General features: G+C 31.7%; 1 protein-coding gene across 6 annotated transcripts in view; it reads left to right on the forward strand.

The window, feature by feature from the left end:
• Positions 1-21,457, forward strand: part of NOVA1 (NOVA alternative splicing regulator 1) — a 139,883-nt gene that overhangs the window by 116,089 nt on the left and 2,337 nt on the right. For 4 of the 6 annotated variants that reach the window (XM_074328116.2, XM_019746878.3, XM_019746880.3 and 1 more), the window contains 2 exons: positions 1,233-1,304; positions 20,717-21,457. The exon at positions 20,717-21,457 is cut by the window's right edge and continues 2,337 nt beyond it. In XM_074328116.2, coding sequence (XP_074184217.1) covers positions 1,233-1,304; positions 20,717-21,457 — 813 coding nt within the window. The remainder of the gene's footprint in view (positions 1-1,232; positions 1,305-20,716) is intronic. The other 2 variants (XM_074328117.2, XM_019746879.3) reach the window with 1 other exon arrangement.

Here is a 21,457-nt window from a genome sequence, read left to right on the forward strand (position 1 = left end):
TTCTTTCTTTTACTCTTAACTGCTTTATTCTACACAGATTAGAACGTTTGCATCTTAATTGCACAAATATGACTATATTAAGTAATTTCACCTACTTTTCCTGACACTGCTGAACCTTTAAAGTTATGCTTTTGCTCATATCTGAGTAATTTGGATGGGTATATATTAATATAAAACATAATGTTCATGTAGAATTGTATCTATACTATAAAACTACCCCATTTCACCTATTAAGAAATATTATCTATTGAGTGTACTATTTAAGTACTGCTATTTGTCGAGGGAAAATATACTTTTTTATTAAAGAAAAAAATCTTAACATTTTACACTTTAAGTTTACTCTTTTAGACATGAGAAGTTTTTAAAATATTTTGATGAATTATTCAACAAGTATGTTATGCTCTCATAAAACATTTTATATATAGTGTGTATATGTGTTTAGAAGTGAAGTGGACAATAAATACGATTCCTAATACTTTTGTGCTTATTTTCAACACAGGCTGATGATGCTACAACATATTTCACCCTTCATCTATATTAAATTTTTAGTGTTTAGCATAAATGACGAAAATATTATGACAATTTGTTAAAATGCTATTACTTGTTTATTAATATGAAGCTAATGTTTACATTTTCAGACGGGCTCTAAATTAATTAAAAATTAATATTTAGAAGATAATGTGATTTTAAGAACTCAGAACTGCAAATTTAATTGCTTTTAAGTATGGATCCCTAAATTCATGTGGAATCAACTTGTTGGTGATGTTCAGCACATTAAGTAGGTGGATAATTTTATGCCAAAGTAAACTTCATTTCACCACTTCTTCCAGTCCCCGACTGTATTCATTGATAGGACAATGACTCTTTCAGTTTTACTCATTGAATTTCTTGAATTTTTGTTTGACATCTCTTTTCCCCCAAGAAAACAGGGAAAGAAAAGAGACTACTATTCATGAATATGGTCAGGATACCTTTAATACTCATGTGAATTTTTATCAGTCACCATCATGATTTCAAGTCATGAATTTATTTTTACATGCTTATGCATGCGTATTTACATGCATTAGTTGTTTAATTGATCTTAAATTCCATTAAATTTGAATGAATAGGAGAAAAAATTGTTCATAGGATTTTGTTCTCGTTATATTACATTTTATTTTATTTTGTTTTATTTAAATAATCAGTTTAAGGCTTATAAAGGTTGATTTGCTCCTGAACTGCTTTGTTCCCAGACATTGCCATCTTCCCCAACTACCACCAAGTCCTCTCCATCTGATCCCATGACCACCTCCAGAGCTAATCAGGTACAGTATCATCCTGTCATCTACACCATACTTTTCACGGGTGATTGCCTGCACACTGGAGAAAAAGATAATGGTGGGTTAAGGATGTGTTCGTTCATTCACATATGTGCACCATGATCAGATTCCAAATAACCTGAGAAAGAAATATCAATTATTTCTGAAAATTTATATGCATTTTTTTTTTAACTTTAGATAAAAATATACGCAGATGGTAGACTACTAGAATTTTGGATTTTCCCTTTAAAATTATGATGACTTTTTGGAGCTCTGAGGGTTATTTATGGAGTTGGTGTTTATAATCTCCTTGATTGTTTCTTAATAGGATTCTTGGTATATGAGTTAAGAATATCATATATGTAAAAAATAAATGTATAAATATGACATTGAGCAAAGGTATATCTTTAAAAGTGAATGCATATTCATTTGTTTATTTCAGACATTCCTTACTATGTAAACAGTTTTAAATTTTGGATGAAAAGCATTTCTAGCAATCTAAAAGAAACTGAAAATTGGTATTTGTGATCATTTTAATGCTGTTTAACAACTCAGGAAATTATATTTTCTTAGAATTCAATAGTAGCATTTTCTTTGCTGGAATGGCAAACTGCATTTAGAAATATATCTTACTAGTTTGATTTGATGATTGTTTTGGTACTGAATATTTGTAGGTCATTCTTCAAAAATGTGGTTATTTTTTGGCACATTTAAGGAAATCATCTAAATATTTTATGTAATTCAGAGCCATACTGTAACTTTACAATGTTGAAAAGATATATTTATTAAAATGATTAAATATGTTTTCATATTGTCTGAGTTGAGCTTCATTTAGGTGAGAAATGTTATTTTCTTTAATATTTTCACATTTTTATTAATACAAGGCCTTATGGGATTATTTAAATATTAAATAAAAGCTTATATTTTCAATATGTATTTCATAGGGTTGACTGATAAATTAATTTTGAACTATATTTGTTAAATATAGTAATTGTGCCTTTTTCATATGATCTAATATAAGGCTATCAGAATTCTTTTGCCCATTTATTGATTCTAATACTTTTGCAACCTAGGAAAATTTTTGAAATAATAACTGGAAGCAAAACTAACAAGATTTTATTCTATAATAGGAGCTTGATTTTTATTTTACACAGTAGCATTCCCTTCGGACAAAAAACTTTATAGTGCTCACATTTTAACCCCAATAAATTAGTTTAAAAAGCACACATCTCTAGTGATGAAACCCAGCACTTCTCTTTGAAGGAAATGGTACTATATAAAGTGAAAATCAAGCTTGTATTATTGATGCATGAAGTTAAAAAGTATATATACATTTTCACTTTATATACCTTATCGTTCACACGATATAGAAAACTATTGGGAAAACAACTGACTTTATGTTTTTGATATTTCTCTTGTACGTCATCATTCTTCCTTTTCCAAACAAAACAAGACAAATGAGTACAACTGTAATAAAAACAAAACTAATGTTTTATTCTCAATGTAAAAAGTAAAAAATCCTGGCTGTAGAAAGAAAAACCATCTCAATAATTTTGCCTGTGAAGTTAGATTTTATTTTCTTTCATTTATTTTACCTGAACATGAATTTTTATAAAATGATCTCTTAAAAAAAGGTAATTGTATGTTGAAGTTTATTAACATTTTTACCGTCTAGATATGTTACTACATCCACCTCTGCCAAGTCTATTTATTACTTTTTTAACATGATATAATAAGTCATTTGTGATTTTATACTCTGTCCACTATACTCAATTATATTTATTAAACGTATTTTACTTATACTCAGTTTTCTTCTGTTCTTGTACAAACAAGCATAGTATCTCCTGGGTAACATGAGGCAAAATAAAGAGGAATAAAACAAAATCCTTAAACTCATTGAAGGAATTGAAGTTATCATCCATCTTGATGTTATTAGTAGTTCGTAATTATTTTATTGCCTACAGTATTTCCCAATAGAGTCGACTCATGTTGTTAGAAGGTAATTTGGTTCTTGCTGTTCATTCAGACTTTAGATAGCTCAGTTGTTTTTCTTGTGTATAGCCCTAATTAAATCAGCTTCACTATACTGTATTGACTTAGATCTGTAAGGGTAACCAAGATGAAAAATGGGTTCTAATATGATAATTTTAACCTCTCCGTAATTAAAATAGACTTTAAACCTCTAAGAAAATAACTTTTATTACTGGGTTAAGTTTGCTTTATTCTTACCCAACAATTTAGTAGATATGTCTCTAATTTTATAACTGGAAGAAATGGTACAAACCCAGAACATTCCATTTTAGATTAAAAATTATTATTTATGTGTTCTAGCTAATATGACACCCTCTGCTGTTAAAAGTAACTATAAGCTTTTTTCATGTGAATTTATATAAACCAATATAAAATACATCCAGACAATGATTTGTTATAGTCGTCTGTAATAGCTAAATGAGTTATGATTGAGTTCTATTTCCAAAATTTGTCTATGTTACAAACTAATATGATAAAAAGAAATAAGGGACTGTTAATATTCAGAAACCCCAAAAACAAAAAGCACAGAAAATACATCAAAGGTTTTTATCTTCAGTTTCAACATTTAAAAGTCGTGTTTTTTTGTTTGTTTGTTTGTTTTTTGTTTTTTAATGACTACGTATTTCAATACCTCATGAATTTTACTTTCCTACCCTGATGTTTGCACAGGTCAGACTGACAGAATAACTTGTTTCCACAAATCATACTGACAGACTATGACTACAATGTTATGATTCTATAACAGGGGTGGCCAAACTTTTTTCAATGGTTTTCACCAAGGGCCATATGCGGTAAAATACAGAAACAGCCGGGCCACTCACTCGAGGTGAAGTACGTATTGCCTCACCTGGTTTATTTAAGTAAACTAAATATATTTTTGGAATTTGCTGTGGGCCAATTAACAATGGAACATGGGCCACAGTTGGCCTGTAGGCCGCAGTTTGGACACCCCTGGCTCTATAATAATTTGCCCCTGAAAATTGAAAGACTAGCATATGACAAGACTTATAGAATGGAGGTTAATAGTCAAGACTGGAGCCAAATTGCCTATGATCACATCCTTGTTCTGCCACTTAATTTGTTGAGTAAATTGGGCCTCAGTTTCCCTTTTTTGAAATTCAGATAATAGTTCCTCATAGAGTTGAAGTAAGAAATAAATTCATTACCTGTTCTTAGAATAATACAGTTTCTAAAATGTAGTATTCACCACATTAGGTTATTTTTCTGAAATATCTTTCAGGTAATAATGAAAAAGAAAAAATATCCTTTAAGATGGTAAATGATATAGCAAGGGATCAGACATTATGGGGCCATCTAAAAATTGTCCCTAGCACAACTCCCCATTATCTCTTGCTCCTTCCTCACTGCCACCTGATGACCTTAATTACTCCTACTTCACTGAGAAAAATGAGCAATCTAAAAAATAAAAACTTTCACAAACTCACACCAACACATATACTTAATCAGCCAGCATTTATACCCACATAGTCTACCTTCTCATCTATTACCATAGGTAATAGATCTTGCAGTGAAACTACAGACTATATCCAATTTCCACCTCAGCATTTCTACTTGCATAGCTACCATGTTTCCCTGAAAATAAGAGCTAACTGGAAAATAAGCTCTAGCATGATTTTTCAGGATGACATCCCCTGAACATAAGCCCTAGTGCATCTTTTGGGCAACAACTTAATATAAGACCCAGTCTTATTTTCAGGGAAACACGGTAATGGACATCTTAAATACAACAAGTCCAAAAACTACTCCAAAACTGCTCCATCTATACCCTCCCATCTCTGTTGAAGGCAACTCCATATATCCACTTGTTCAAACCAAAAATCTTGGATCCATCCTCATCATTTCTTTTTTTCACACCTCAAATCCAGTTTCTAAAACAAATAATGTTGACTCTACGTGTGTGTGTGTGTGTGTAATAACCACTTCTCATTAATATACTGTTACCCTAGTCCAAGCCTGAATTATTGCAATAGCCTCCATTTAGGTTTTCCTGTCTTTCTACCCTTGCACTCCAAAGTCTTTTCTCCATTGAGCAGACTGAATGTTCCTTTTAAAATATGTCATTTAAAACATTTATTTGCCTACACCTGCAGTAGTTTCCCATTTTGCTCAGTAAAAGCCAATATCCCCAAAATGATGTCCATTAATTTACAAGATCTGGCCCTTGCCACATTACCTCTTCATTTCATTTCCTACCACTTACCTTCTCATTCACTCCGCCACAGCCAAATTGACCTGCTTGCTTTTCCTTGCATACATTAGGTATGTTCTCACCTCAGAATTTTGCTCTTGTTTTTCTCTCTACATGAAATTATCTTACTTCTAACATCTGCTTGGCTAACATCTTCATAACCTTCAAGTCTTTGTTTACAATTCACCTTCTAAATAAGGTCTACCTGACCACACTATTTAATATTGCAACCTGGCCTCCCCTTATCTCAGTACCCCGATTCCTTTTGTCTTGCTGTTTTTTCCATTACCTCATAGAATACTATACACTTCACTTATTATCTTGTTTAGTATGTATCATCTGTCCCACTTTCTTAGAAAGGAACAAAGATCTTTGTTTCATTCTCTGATGTTTCAGAAGCACTAGCCTAGAACATAATAGGTTCTCAATAAGTATCCGTTCAATGATTAGTAGTATTAGTTGGAAGAATAGGCTTATATTCTTTAAAGTTTGTATTCTTTAAAACTCTTTTTTTTTTTACTTTTGAAAATCCCTTCTTCAAATGAAATTTTTTGTAGCAGTTCTCTAAAAATATAAACAAACTGGAAAGATAATTTTTATTAAATCCATAGATTAAGTTAATGGGGCATAGCCTTCTTTGTTATACTTCTATTTTACTCTTTGTAGTACTCAAAGCACAGTTTTAAAACTCGTCAGGCTCTTGTCTCAAGTATTGTCATAATTATCCAACAGAATGTTTAAATTCATTTTCTTCAGTGTATGTGTGTGAGTTAAATGTGAGTGTGATGTCAGGATAATGTTTTTTTTTGGAAGTGTATTTAAGAAAGTCCTAGAAAAATAGTGAAATCCAAATGCTCTTTTTAAAGTCAATGAATTTATTGACTTTATCATATACATTAAATTTTACGTACTTTGCTTTCTATTAGGATAAACCTTATAAAATTGCTGATATTTGGGTTCAATTTCTTATGGCTCAACTTAGTGTATATCATATACATATCAAAATCTCCCAAAATTCCCAAGGATAAAATGAACAAAACAAAACCAGAATCCATAGTAAGAGAATTTACAGTTTTTATAAAGACATAAAACCTTCTCAACAAATAGACTTACAATGACTTTGGAAGGAAAGATTTGATATCATAGGAGTATCAAGACCTTTAAATTAAAATATAATTTATTGCACTTTTATTTTTTCCCAGTTTTTTGGGAGAGAGAAACAAGGTAAAATAATTTTAATATTCATACTAAAAATATAAATGCCTGAGAATTACCATGATATGATTAATAAAAGAATTACCAAGAAAATAATAATTTGTGTGGGGTAATATACTTCATTCACTTGGAATTAAAATTTACTATAAAGTTATCATAGTAAAAGCATTGTAACATTAACACAAGCAGATATAATTGTGAAACATAACAGATTTCAGAAATATATCCACGTATGTATGGGAACTTACTGTATTTTATTATACGTTAAGAAAGGTAATGTAATTTAGGGGTTAAGACAACTGTGATCTCAAGCCATAATTCTAGTCTTTAAATCAAATCTTTGCCACTTACTAATTTTCTGATTTGAACAAACATCCTTAACTTGACCATGTGCGTTTTCTCATTGTGAAGTGTGAATTAACAGTGCCTACCTCATAGGGTTGTCATGTTTCTTAAGTGAATCAATACATAAGAAGCATTTAGAACACTGTCTTGTGCAGAGTAATATTTAAGTGTCATTTTAATTCATTTTAGAAAAGGTTGTTTTATTTAATAAATGGTTCTATTATATTTATCTACCTGAAAGAAAATAAATTTATACCTTCACCTTATACAATATTTGAAAATAAATCTCAATGCATCCAAGCTTGAATTGTAAGACTATTTGATGAAGTTATAGTGTGTGAAATCAAGTTGAGGATGACTTTCTTTAAAGAAGGAAATCCAAAACAGAAAGGAATTGGTTAAAAAATTTGAGTATATAAATATTTTATATTTTTTTGGTATAGCAGAATGCACCGTTAATAAGCAGACGATGACAGTATCCTTGGAAAAAATATGAACAGATAGGACAATGAATTAGGAACTCTACGTAGAGCTCCTAGAATGATATAAAAAAAGGAGAAAATAAATATATGAATCAATATCATGAGATTATACTCTTTTGTTACCAAATAGACAATATTTTATGTGTGTATATAGCACACATATCTCATGAATGCAAAAACCAATCTGTGTATGTGTTTACAAATTAAAAGTCCTGGCAAAGATTTAGACAATCATCATTCTAACACAATGTTGATGTAAGAAATACTATAACACTACAGCTTTTGAGAATCTATCCAGTAACACTTAATGCACTAATACATAAAAATATGAGACAAGGATGTATATTGCACTATTATTTGAAGGGGCAAAAGTTGAAAAAAGCAACCTGTCCTCAAACAGGAGCATGGCAGAATATGATGTGGTGAAGCTATTAAAAATAAGGAGTAAGAGTCTCATAAATTAGCCTAGAATAGTGTTTATAATATATTAACTAAGGGAAAATAAGTTGCTTGCATATGGCCCTATTTTTAATAGTCAAAAGACATCTTGTGTTCATATATCATCAGGGTGATGGAAAGGAATATGAACTTTACTTTTTTTTTATATCTACATCGTTTGTGTGTGTGTGTGTGTGTGTGTGTGTGTGTGTGTGTGTGTTTAACTAAGAGACCGTGAAACAGGATAGAAAAAATAATGACTTCAGTTGTGGTATATGCAGTATTTTAAGGAATATAAAATGGGAATTTCCCAAAAGATTGGGAAAGATTGGACTGTCTTTGACATTATATATCTATTGAAGCAGCTTGACTCCTTGATTTCCTAGTCGTGGGACACTTTATTAAGGAGTTGCAAGAAGGGTCAAAAGAGAGAGGCTTCAGGCCTAGACGAGGTACTTACTAACTGGCAAAGGAAATGGCAGTTGTTTCATATTTTAAAATTATGCCAAATTAAATGGTTGTGTAATATTTGTAACATTTTTTCTTAATTTTTCTTAATAGATCAAAGGTTCTCTAGCTTCATATCAGAATTACCTATGGAGATTCTTATTTAATAGGTCTAGGATGAGATTAGTCATCTGTATTTGAAGACTTAGAAAAATGTTTCCTGAAGCCTCTTGAGATGTGTTGGGAAACACTTTTTACTGTATGAAACATGCACATTAGTTTATTAAAAATGATGACAATTGTGTACTATATAAACCTTCACAAAATTTAACTCAAGGCTTTATTTCATGAAATAACATATTTGGAGTGTTATTTGAAAAACTAAAGAATAAATACTTGGTTTGTACAAAAGTTGAAGGGTAGGTGTTAGTTTTATCATTGAAAACAGCAAAGGTGTACTAAGTAATACAGTTTAATTCTATGAAGGGGTATTATATGAAGGATGATTATCTTTTCAGATAGCATTACTAGTCTTTTGACTATTACCAAATACAGTTAGAGATTCCCTTACCTTGGAGATATTTATGTGCAGATTTCATTGGTATTTTTTTTTTTAAGTTTCTTTAGCAATAGTCTTGCCATAAATTATGGAAAGGGGTTAAATGAATGCTTTCTAACCATATCCATTCCAGTACAAACTTCTAAGTTTGTTAGTGTGCTTTGCTGTGTATGTAGATGGTATGACCTTCACACCCAGTGATGGGAATCAGAGGACCTCCCTGAGGGCAAGTTAAGAATTGCTGCTGAAAGCAGCATACCATTAATATTTTCAGTTTAGAGTTACAATACATCATTTGGTAAATACCAGGATATATGACCTTCAAAAGTCACTTTTAAAGGTATGATTTCATATGAAGATATATTTGTTTATGGAAAGGCCTAGCTTTTCAAGTTTTCAGATTGAAGAAAGTGGCACACTTCAGGGGAAAAGTTAATGAAATAGTCACTCTGTAATGTTCCTTATTTTATATCCCAGATACGGCTCAGGCATTGGTAAAATGCATAGAATGCTTTGTCCAGTCCAGTATTAGCTGTTCAGTTGGCAGATTTGCAGTATTCTTTGTCTTTCTGGACTACCTAGTAAGTAAAGGTGGTTTGTTTGTTTCATCAGTGTTCTCCCTGCAGTCATAGCTGTGGTAGTTGTTGCACGCAGCAAGTTCTCAAGACAGAACACTATACGTGCCTTCATGTAACCAAAGCACTTAATGCCTGTTTATTCCAGACATGTACCAGTCTTCTTCCTCTGTGTGTATGTACAATTCAATAGAGCTTTCCTTATCTTGCCATATAAAGCCATATAAAACGGAGCCAAATAAAGCCTCATGAAATGGAGAATACTTAAAATAGGAAAATTGGGTAGTTATCAAGTTCATTTCAACATTTTTAGTTTTTTATTAAATTATTAGAAAAAAGAATGGCTTTGCATATTCACTCAGATAGATTAGTTGTGCCAGATTAGGGAGTTTGATACCTGCTCACTATGGAATAAATAGTTGTTTCTTGTTAGTTTTTCTTGTTGGTTGAATTAGACGATTAGTAAATATAAAATACCTACAAACAACTAAAATTTGATTTCAATATTATAAATCCTGTCAAAATATTGCACATATCAAGCTTTTCAACTAATCAATAATAATATTTAACTTTAATGATAAAAATGACTGAATCAAAGATTTATAAAAACAAAATATAAACCTAAATTGTGAAATTTTTCATAATTAATTACCTAACTGTATACATAAGTTTAAATAGAGGTGGATTTTCTTAGTTGAGATATTTACTTCCAATAATATCTCATTAGTTTGGTTTACATACAGCATAGAGGACTAAATAAATCTATCAACAAATTCAGAATTTCCAAAAGCTTTCTATTCCTAGGTTAACTTTGTTGTTTTCCTAAATAGCCATTTACCTTAATTACATGGTTCTTATTTAAAACTATGATTTTAAATTTTCTTAATTTAAAATTTAAAAGTGTTTTCTAAATCTACTTTTCTGTCACTTATCAACTAATCTTTATTACTTTATACTTTATAATCTTTAAATATTTAGTAGTTTTTATTATACCACCTTACTATAAATTTCATGAGAGTAAGAACTTACATTTTTATTTACCTCTGTATTCCCAACATCTGCAGTACCTGGCACACCATAGGCACTTAATAAATAATTGTGTGCTGAATGCCAGAAATGTACTAACTTTATTTTAAATGAATTGTTTACTCTGCTTTTGCAGGATTTATTTATTCAGCAGCATAACTTTGGGATAGTTTTTCCTTGTGTTACGTGGCTTTTAAAAAACTAAAATAAGACAGTTTATATGAAAAGGAAAAAATGCTCATCTGAAATCCAGTCTCTTATTATTCTTCTTACTTCAGTTTTACCTGCATATAATTTTACACTGTTTAATCCAATCTCTACATATATATATATATATATATATATATATATATATATATATATATATATATATATACTCACACACACACACACACACACACTGGGAGTGCCAAAAAAATGTATACAAGTGGACACTTTGGTCAGCGTTGCTCAAGTATTAGTTTGCCATAATCAGCAGTGTCTGGACGCTGATGGTAACCACTTTGAGAACCTCTTTTAATATTGCAGAAGTCAAACATGACTTGTATTCATCTTTTGTTATTGATATATATTACTACAGTTTAATAGTTTTTTTTCCTTAAAATGTGTATATGGTTTTCTGGCACCGTGTGTGTGGTGTGTGTGTGTTCACATACATATACCTATATATATATATAAATTTGACATTGTTATTTTCCACGTTCCATAAATTTTATAATTTATAATTTATAATTTAATAATAATATTAGTTTTCATGGAGTGTATATAACATTTCCATGTTTAGGATTATTTTCCAGAAGGATTTCAGGAAAGGGAAAGATTATGTTCTTTTCATAAATTAATGTATGCTACAATGTGATTTTTCAAAAAGCAATATATTTTTTAGAAGAAAGAGATTGATAGTTAAGCCATTCCCTTATCTACATTTGGTTTGCTTTTTTTTCCTTAAGTTTGCTACTCTACTTTGAATATCTTTCATTATTTTAGAAGTTAAACATTATTTTGTCCTACAAAGTTCTTTACTGTTCACTGTTTATCAAATTGTTTGTCACTTTTACCTTCCCCTAGATTACCTTATCCATTCCTATGGTTTTAAATACTATCTCTATGTTACCTCTCAGATTTCCTCTCATCTTCAAATCCACACCCAATCACTTGTTTGACATCTTCACTTGGATGTCTGATATGCATTTCAAACTTGAGATATCCAAAATACAATTCCTGATTCCCTCTATCCTTATATTTCATACCTTTCTCATCATCCACTTCAATGAACACATCTCTTTTATGTTCGTAGCTATTTTTCACTATTTACATTGATTTTTATGACCTTTATAAAATTAAAAACATTAATTTTCATGTAAAAACCCCACGTATTTCAAATACAGTTTTCCACTAATCACAATTAAGAACACTGAACATACAGCACTGAAAGAGCTAAAAAGAGAGGGTTTAAAATAATAATAAGAACTTTTTGATAATTTGATGCTTGGATGATGACAAATAGGCTTCCAGAAATTTAACCTCAATTTAGTAAAATCTGGTTTAGTGAGCATTTACAAGATAAAAGCCCAAATTATTTTCATCAGTAAATAATAGACTGCCCTATAATAGTTTATCATTTATAACCCTCATGGTTTTGTCATAATTATTTGACTTCTAGTAGTTTTCTTTTTTGATATAATTATATCTAGAGTACTTATTATCTCAACATAACAGGAATGTTTTGAAGGGCTTGCTTCTCTTCTTATCTATAAAGAATAGATTTTTCCTATTTTAGTTATCCTAATTTAATCCCTCTGGAATGTAATGTGATATATCTTTAAAATATGCAGTAGTCATCAAAAAAAAAAAAAAAACTTTAATACTTCAAGGGGAAAAGTGAAAAACTGTATTAAATTAAAAAAAAATAGTTAAGTTAAACTTTCTTTGCCTTTAGAAATTTCACGAGGATTATTGTTCATTTTCTGTCTTCTTTCAAAGAGACACAAAAAAGAGGTATGCTGTCTGTCATTCTCTGTCATATCTTCCAGCCAGAGGGAAAAATAAATGTGGCCCTTTGGAAGAATATATATATAAAATGAAGTACAATGTCCACAAAACTTTTAAAGTCAATTATTTTGAGGTAAAAATGCAATTGCTTGAAGCAAAGCAAGGGGTGGGGGGTAATTACACCAGTTATGAATTATGATTATGATTCAGTAGACACTGTCAGTTGAGCCATCTTATTAATTGGTCCATTTCATTACTTAATCAAGTAAACATTTATATATTTGTACTCTAGACTTTTAGGACCAACCTGACCACATTTTGTATGGCTAAAGAAGCAGCCACAAGCTTAATGAGTAAGAAACTACAAAATGACATAGGAAAAACATAATACAAAAATGAAACTTTAAGTAAAAGGCATGTCGTGCTTATGTAATTATCATTATAATGTTACTGTATTTTTAAATAATTATAAATCTGTGTTACTGATTTCAGCAATTTTATAACATTACAACATCTATATGTTTATCTTTTTGTATATGTCAGTATGGTTGCAATATAATTATTGAATTTTATATTTTAGAGATGACGGAATTTTTTTGTTTTATTTTATGAACCCAAAGTCATATTTTTTACACACATACACACACACACACACACACACACACACACACACACACACCTGCATGGCTATGATGGAATCTTCATACAGTTTATTATTTAGTTATTATACAAATCTATATTTTATTTTTAGCTTCTTTTTTTATTAAAATTTATTGGGGGTGACAATAGTTAGTAAAATTACATAGGTTTCAAATGTACAATTCTGTAATACATTATCTATATATCACATTGTGTTCACCATCCAGAGTCAGTTCTCCCTCCGTCACCATATATTTGAGCCCATTTACCCTCATCTACCATCTCTCTCCCCCCTTACCCTCTGGTAACATAAACTATTGTCTTTGAGTTTGTGTTTCCTTGTTGGTTGTCTTGTTCCTTTGTTGCTTTCAGTTTTATATCCTACATATCAGTGAAATCATATGGTCCTTGACTTTTCTGTCTGACTTATTTCACTTAGCACAATAATCTCAAGATCCATTTTGTTGCAAATGGCACTATTTCATCTTTTCTTGAGGCAGAGTAATATTCCATTGTGTATATATTACCATATCTTCTGTTTCCAATCATCTATGAAAGGACACTTTGGTTGTTTCCATGTCTTGGCCACCGTAAATAAAGCTGCAGTGAACATCGGAGCACATATATTTTTATGGATGTTTTCAGATTTTGGGGTATATACCCGGGAGAGAGACTGTCACCATGTACCAAAATTAACTCAAGATGCATCAAAGACCTAAACATAAGACCTGAAACAATAAATCGCATAGAAGAAAACAAAGGTACCATGTTTCCCTGAAACTAAGACTTAGGCGGACCATCAGCTCTAATGCGCTTTTTGGAGCAAAAATTAATATAAGACCTGGTCTTATTTTGCTATAGTAAAACCGGGTCTTATATAATATAAGACAGGATCTTATATTAATTTTTGTTCCAAAAGACGCATTAGAGCTGATGGTTCAGCTAGGTCTTATTTTCGGGGAAACAGGGTACTAAACTTATGGACCTTGTGTTCAAAGACGATTTTATGAATTTGACCTCAACGGCAAGGGAAGTAAAAGCTAAAATAAATAAATGGGACTGTATCAAACTGAAAAGATTCTGCACAGCAAAAGAAACCATCGACAAAATAAAGAGGCAGTCAACTGAATGGGAGGAGATTTATGCAAACAACGCCTCCGATAAGGGGCTACTATCCAAAATATATAGCGAGCTCATACAACTCAACAACAGAAAAACCAACAACCCAATTAAAAAATGGGCAGAGGACCTGAAGAGACATTTCTCCAAAGAGGCTTCATTTTTTAAACTGTTATCCAATTGAGAACTTCAAGGAGAAATAGGAAATGCAAAATTAAATAAGATACTTCCCTTCAGAAAGATAAAATTTTTAAAGAGATAAATATCTGTTGCACTCTAATATAAGCCAACATAGGATAAGTAACATAATAAGAAATATAGAAAAGTACTTTGCCACTTCTAGTTTTAGGGAACCAGTGTTGAGTTTACAAAGTATATTGTATTTAAACTGCTCTTGTAAGACATATAAGATATCAGAAGTCAAAACTATGAGTTTTAAGGTGAAGAGCAATGTGGGTATATAGGTAACATTTCAGTCAGTTGGAACAAATGAATAAGTAACAGCAAAGACAGAAAACTAATGTAGACTATATTCTAGAACTAGCGAGTAAAGTTTGGATTCAGCATGAGATACTACTAGTCCTAGAAGATGTAGCTGGGAAGACAAGTTGGGGGCAGAGTAAGGAGAATTTGGAATACCTACGTAGGGAGTCGGGGTCATTGAGTGGGTAGTTGAAGGGGAGTGTCACTAAAGGCTGCTGAGTAGACTTTTTCATAATGCTAAAAGGAAAACTCTTCATCTAGTCTTACCAAGCCGTCTGATCTTATAGCTGATGAAACTGAAGTGATTTGACAAAGGTCACACAGCAGAGCCAGGGTGAAAGCTCATGTCTCCTAACTGTCAACTCTGGATTCTTTTTATCATACCACACATTACTTTAGACAGGATAAAGCAGTAGGGCTGGACAGGAAGCATTTCAGGGAGGGAAAAGATCAACACTGCATTACAGGATGTAGAGAGCTAGGGAGCAAGAGAAGGCACACATGGCTCCCAGGTTTAAAACCAAGAGTTGGCAGTGGGCGGGGGGTAAGGATATATGAGAAAAGACAGCATGGTATTTTACAGTAGATATACCTGCTTATGAAAACTGGACTGCCTTTGATTTGGTTATAAGAAGTGAGGAGATTAAACAGACTAGTAGTGAGTTAGAAGAGCTACTTATTTTTTTATTGTTTCTTCATACATGTATTCATGTAACTCTCTATACATATGTTGTCAAATCAGTACTTTGCAGAAAGGTAGTTATTTATGTGTATAAAATCTATAATCGAAAGAAAAGATACAGTTTTTTCAATTTATTTTGGTCAACAGTCAATATAGATCCCCCAAAATGACACAAGCATCTCCATTGGATACTACTAACTGGTGCCTCAGTAGCCTAAGGTGTAATACATTAGGGAAATGAAAGAGATGTATCCTGTTAGATCATGTGGGATATCTCTTGGTAAAAGGTAAATTAAGTAATCCATTTGCGTCTCTTTACCAGAGCTATGACACCTTGACTTTTAGAGTATCAAGAGATACAATAAAACGTTAGTATTTCTTTTGGACAGGCAGTTAATACATACAATAACAAGAACAAATATTTTCAAAGATACTATTTGGTCAGTTATAAATTATAGAAATTCAACTCAAAGTCGCTTAAACATAAAAAAAGGGGTGGGGGATTATATTGATTCTGTGCTGGCTTTAGACATGGTGAAATTCAGGTGCCAAAATGCTGTCAGAAATCTCTCTCTCCACTTCTGGAGTCTCTCTTTAATCTAGGGTAATTTTATTTTCAGTCACATTCTTCCTCTTTCCATATGGTGATGACAAGATCGTCACTAGTAAGGCTTATGTTCTAGATTAGAAACACAGGTATCTCTGTTCCAACAGTTTCACCAGATTCTCAGGCAAACTCTTATTGGACCATCCTGTGTCATGTACTCAATCCCAAATTGGTAACTGGCTGAATGAATGAATGAATGAAATAACAGTTATCTACTATTAATAGGAATTGCTTTATAAATGTTAGGCCATACATACGTAGTAGTATAAGTATACATTATGGTAGCCCTAATAAAATAGGCCATACTATTGAGATATTTTAAATCATCATGGTACTTGTTTCACATTTATTTTTAAGGTATGGCTTTCTGAAATAATTCAGTAACTTTTCTGCCATGATCACAAAAACGTTTGATGCCTACAGAGACTGTCATACCTTTGTAAAACCATACTGAGTGGAGTTCTTACTTGGCAGAGGAGTTAACTTGTTTGTCTTAATGTTTATTTTTAATCAGAAACCTACCTATTAGTTATTTTTAATACTTTTTGTAGGATTGCCATAGAGGTTCTTCTTTTGTGATTGCATATTATCATTGCTAAAATGAGTTTCAGTTTGAACAGGAACTTTCCAACACAGAGATGACAGATGAAGCTTCTGGGAATGTCTGATAGTAAAGAATAGGTTACTGATAGTAGAAAAATGTCAAAGACATTTAGATAAATGTGATCATCATCTCTCAAAGATTTTCGTACCCCTTCTCCTTCCAGTTAGGCTGGTGTCTTCTTTGTATCCTTTGTATACTTCTGTACCAACACTTTTAAGACTTTCCTGCACTTACACATTTACATGTCTGTTTTCTACAGCTAAGGTAGAAATTCCTTAAAGGCAGGAACAGTGTCATATGTTGTTTATCTCCAGCTCCCGACACTGGGCCTGGGCCGCTCAGTAAGCATTCCCTATAGGATTGGATGGATGGTAACAACTATATAGCTCATAGCTCTGAAGGGAAAACTGATTTGTAACTGTCAAAACATACCTGATTTAGTTGATACATCTTACACAACATAATTTGTATGCTATTTAAAATCCAGTTATTTTTCCTCCCAATTCTTTAGAAATACACACACACACACACACACGTGTGTGTGTGTCAGTATGTTAACAGACTGCATCAGTGAAAATGAAGCCATACATATGATTAAAATTTGCTGTTTATCATTTCAATGGGGATGCAAACACTACAAATACACAGACTTTTCCTTACGAACATGCTGTGTTCCTATATCTAAGAAGTAAGCAAATAGGCTATCTCATATAAGTCTTCATGCTCCTTTTTTTTTCTAAGCAACCCCCCCCCCAACCCCCTTCCCAGTGTCAGTTGCCTACCATCTCCAAGCTTCCACACTGGAGTTCTTGACTCTATAAATAATTATATTTATTTCATATAATATGAAAATAAAACACCACTCTCTCTGATACATTACACAAAGGAATTAATTTTTCTTTTTGTCTCAACTTCTTTTCAGAGAGTCAGTTTTCTGTGTCCATATTAGATTAATATGAAATGTGCAAATAGATATGGATATATTTTTTCATTCTTCAAGGAAAAAAAGAGAGTGTAAATCTAAGAGGTTTATAATGTCCTTGTGTCAAAAGTATAAATCAGGTGACATATTCCTTGGCAACGCTATTAAATATTTATATCTATTAAATTTGGAATTTAATAACTTTGCATTTCCTTATATTTCTGATTTCTAAGATAAATAATCTTATGCAGAATTATTACTATCTAAAGTTAGGAAATGCTACATATTATAAATATATGCAATCATTAATGTCTTCTCTTAAATCATAACACACCTTTAGTTATATGTGGACAAATGCTAATCATACCAACAAAATTTGAGGGCCACATCAGTATTTCATAAAACAGTAATTATGGCTGACAATATTTTATATAAGATTACATCAAATAGTTATAACTAATATCCTGGGAATAGTACTTATTACGTAAAGATATCGTTGATATAGATGACATGGTGTAATTCTTTAATTTGCAAAGATACAGACTTTTTTTAATATGTTTAGTTTTATGGAAAGTCCACACACCATTTTTGAACTATGCATTCTTTCAGAATTTTTGAATATTGAAAAGAAAAATTATTAAAGGGAGAAATAAAAAAAGAAAGGTAACATGCAGTTATGTAGATACTAGCCACACATTTGCAAGCTCTTTTGGAAGGACAGAACTAGTCCTAGAGTTTAAAAAGAAAGCTGTAGAGGTAGTAAATACAGTATGAGCTTGGTATGCAGTATATTAGAAATTAATAGCATCATCACACATCTCATAGAAGCTTAAGGTGATTTTAGAGTGGATATTATAAAATTACATATTTAATTACTTTTACTGACAGTCTATAGGATAGCTTTCATAACCTTTCATGTGCTCTTCCTGGGTTATAATCACAAAGATAATTATTATATTGAGCAAAGCAACAATGATATTGTGTTTTTAATGTAAAATAATTTAAGAATAGCTCTTTTGAAACTTTTAGTTAATATATTTTTCTTCCTAATTTTTTTTAAAACACTATAGTTTTAAAGTATATAAATGTTTTCAACAATATTTTATTGCAAAATTGTTCTCATTTTGAAATGAAATATTTATAAAATATATTTAACATTCAGATATTTAAATCCATAAAGGTAAATTTTCTCAATATTTCTAAATATTTCATATTTAAATCCTTAAAGGTAAAATTTCTTAATATTTATCCAATATTCACAGGATAGAATGTAAGGATGAATCTAACTCATCTTTGTAATTGGTGTAAGATGCAATCATGGTTTAACTTTCTAATTATGACACTTTAACATACTTCAGCATTTCAGACAAATAATTTTTTACAAAAATGTCTGTGAACAAAATTAACACGTTAAAATTTTCTCAGTCTGCTTCTTGAAACTGAGTGCATTTAATCAGTGGGAATACGAGGGATATATTTGACATTCCTAAATGTTTCTAGAAGATGTAGATTTTTTCAATAAAATAAAATGGTTATATACACAAATCAAAATGAAACAAAATTCTACTGTGACTATAAATTATACGTTTGAAAAGAAAAGTGTGTGTGTATGTGTGTGCATAATATATGCAAATATATTTATGAGGTGACCCAGTTTAGAATTTGAATTTATACTTTCACCATTTGCTACCTTCAAGAGCGTTTTGCCAAAAAATGTGTGACTCTATTTCTTTAAAATATTCTTTACCAAGTTTGGTGTTTTAGAAATAGCACGGTAATAGTTGCGAAAAATTAGCTAATTAAATATCTCATAGAATATCTCAACTAAATTTCTGCCCAAAATGAACAAGTTGTTTCAGACTGCCCATTTTAATGTCTGGAACAAGGAAAGCGGTTGCTTCCTGCTTTATCAGTGACAGCACCCACAGTTTTTCATCTACCTAGTGAGTCATAAAATTGTACTATATGTATCTTTGTGCTACCAAAATATAATTTTCAGTGTTGCTATCTATATGTTAATTTTAGGGGCTGTGGAAGATACTATACTCATTTTATACTTTATCTTATAATAGACTTGATTGTGATTCAATAAATCAAAATATGCTGGGTTTGTAGCTGGATGTTTCAATACAAATTGGCTAAAATGCCTGTACTTCATACGGGTACGTTGGATTGTTACAAGTATTCGTGTGACTACAGTAATTTTTCAGTAACCTTTGATGATCTGGTTGTAAGCCCTATTTTTAAAAATGTAGCTATGACTGCCAACAAGAGATTTATCTACCTAGTCAAAATAGTCATTTTACAAATTTAGACAGAAGAGCTAGGTAATATTCTCAAATAGCCTTAAAGCAATTGAACATTTTTATATTATAAATTATTTAGAAATGTTTGTTATTTTTATAAGATTATATGTTGTGGATCAGTTTAGTTGAAAAACTAAAATACTACTAATTATTTTATTGATCTCCATGTCTGAAAATGCGGCATGAAACAAGAAAGATATTGAATAACACAAAAATTACTAGGTGATAAGGAACATGAAATTAATGTTTCGAAGGGACTCAAGGTAGAACTTTCATCTTTTTTCTTTACTCACTTTGCTTTATAATCCTGTACTCCTTGGTTTTGTTTGTAATAAAGCAAGTATATTCTTAAAGCTACAATAGGTGAAGATTCATCAACAGCATTTTGATTTTGGAGCTTTAGAAGAATGTCGCCATTAATGTATGTTTATTGTTCCCTTTTTTTAAACATACTAATTTCTTATAACTTCTACAAAATGCCCAAAGAGTCAAGGACAAATTTTGTTTAAAAATTTAAAACTGAAAATTGCTTTTTTCCTGTGAAAATCTAATTTTACAAGATATTTGTATTAAAATGTGATCGAAGTCATTTTAGAAATTGTGCTATTTCTGTCTTTCATAAATTATGTTTTAACTAATTTTCAATTTATTATTTTACTTTTTCTAGGATAGCAAAGTAATATAATGTATGTGCACAAAACAGAAGTATTATTTATACGTATTTTTTTTAATTACAGGTAAAGATTATAGTTCCCAACAGCACAGCAGGTCTGATAATAGGGAAGGGAGGTGCTACTGTGAAGGCTATAATGGAGCAGTCAGGGGCTTGGGTGCAGCTTTCCCAGAAACCTGATGGGATCAACTTGCAAGAGAGGGTTGTCACTGTGAGTGGAGAACCTGAACAAAACCGAAAAGCTGTTGAACTTATCATCCAGAAGATACAAGAGGATCCACAGAGTGGCAGCTGTCTCAATATCAGTTATGCCAATGTTACAGGTCCAGTGGCAAATTCCAATCCAACCGGATCTCCTTATGCAAACACTGCTGAAGTGTTACCAACTGCTGCAGCAGCCGCAGGGCTATTAGGACATGCTAACCTTGCTGGCGTTGCAGCCTTTCCAGCAGTTTTATCTGGCTTCACAGGCAACGACCTGGTGGCCATCACCTCTGCACTTAATACATTAGCCAGCTATGGATATAATCTCAACACATTAGGTTTAGGTCTCAGTCAAGCAGCAGCAACAGGGGCTTTGGCTGCAGCAGCTGCCAGTGCCAACCCAGCAGCAGCAGCAGCCAATTTGTTGGCCACCTATGCCAGTGAAGCCTCAGCCAGTGGCAGCACAGCTGGTGGTACGGCGGGGACATTTGCATTAGGTAGCCTGGCTGCTGCTACTGCTGCAACCAATGGATATTTTGGAGCTGCTTCTCCCCTAGCTGCCAGTGCCATTCTAGGAACAGAAAAATCCACAGATGGATCA

The sequence above is a fragment of the Rhinolophus sinicus genome, chromosome 3, assembly GCF_057876585.1.
Source record: "Rhinolophus sinicus isolate RSI-liver-muscle chromosome 3, RSI-T2T, whole genome shotgun sequence".
NCBI lineage: Eukaryota > Metazoa > Chordata > Mammalia > Chiroptera > Rhinolophidae > Rhinolophus > Rhinolophus sinicus.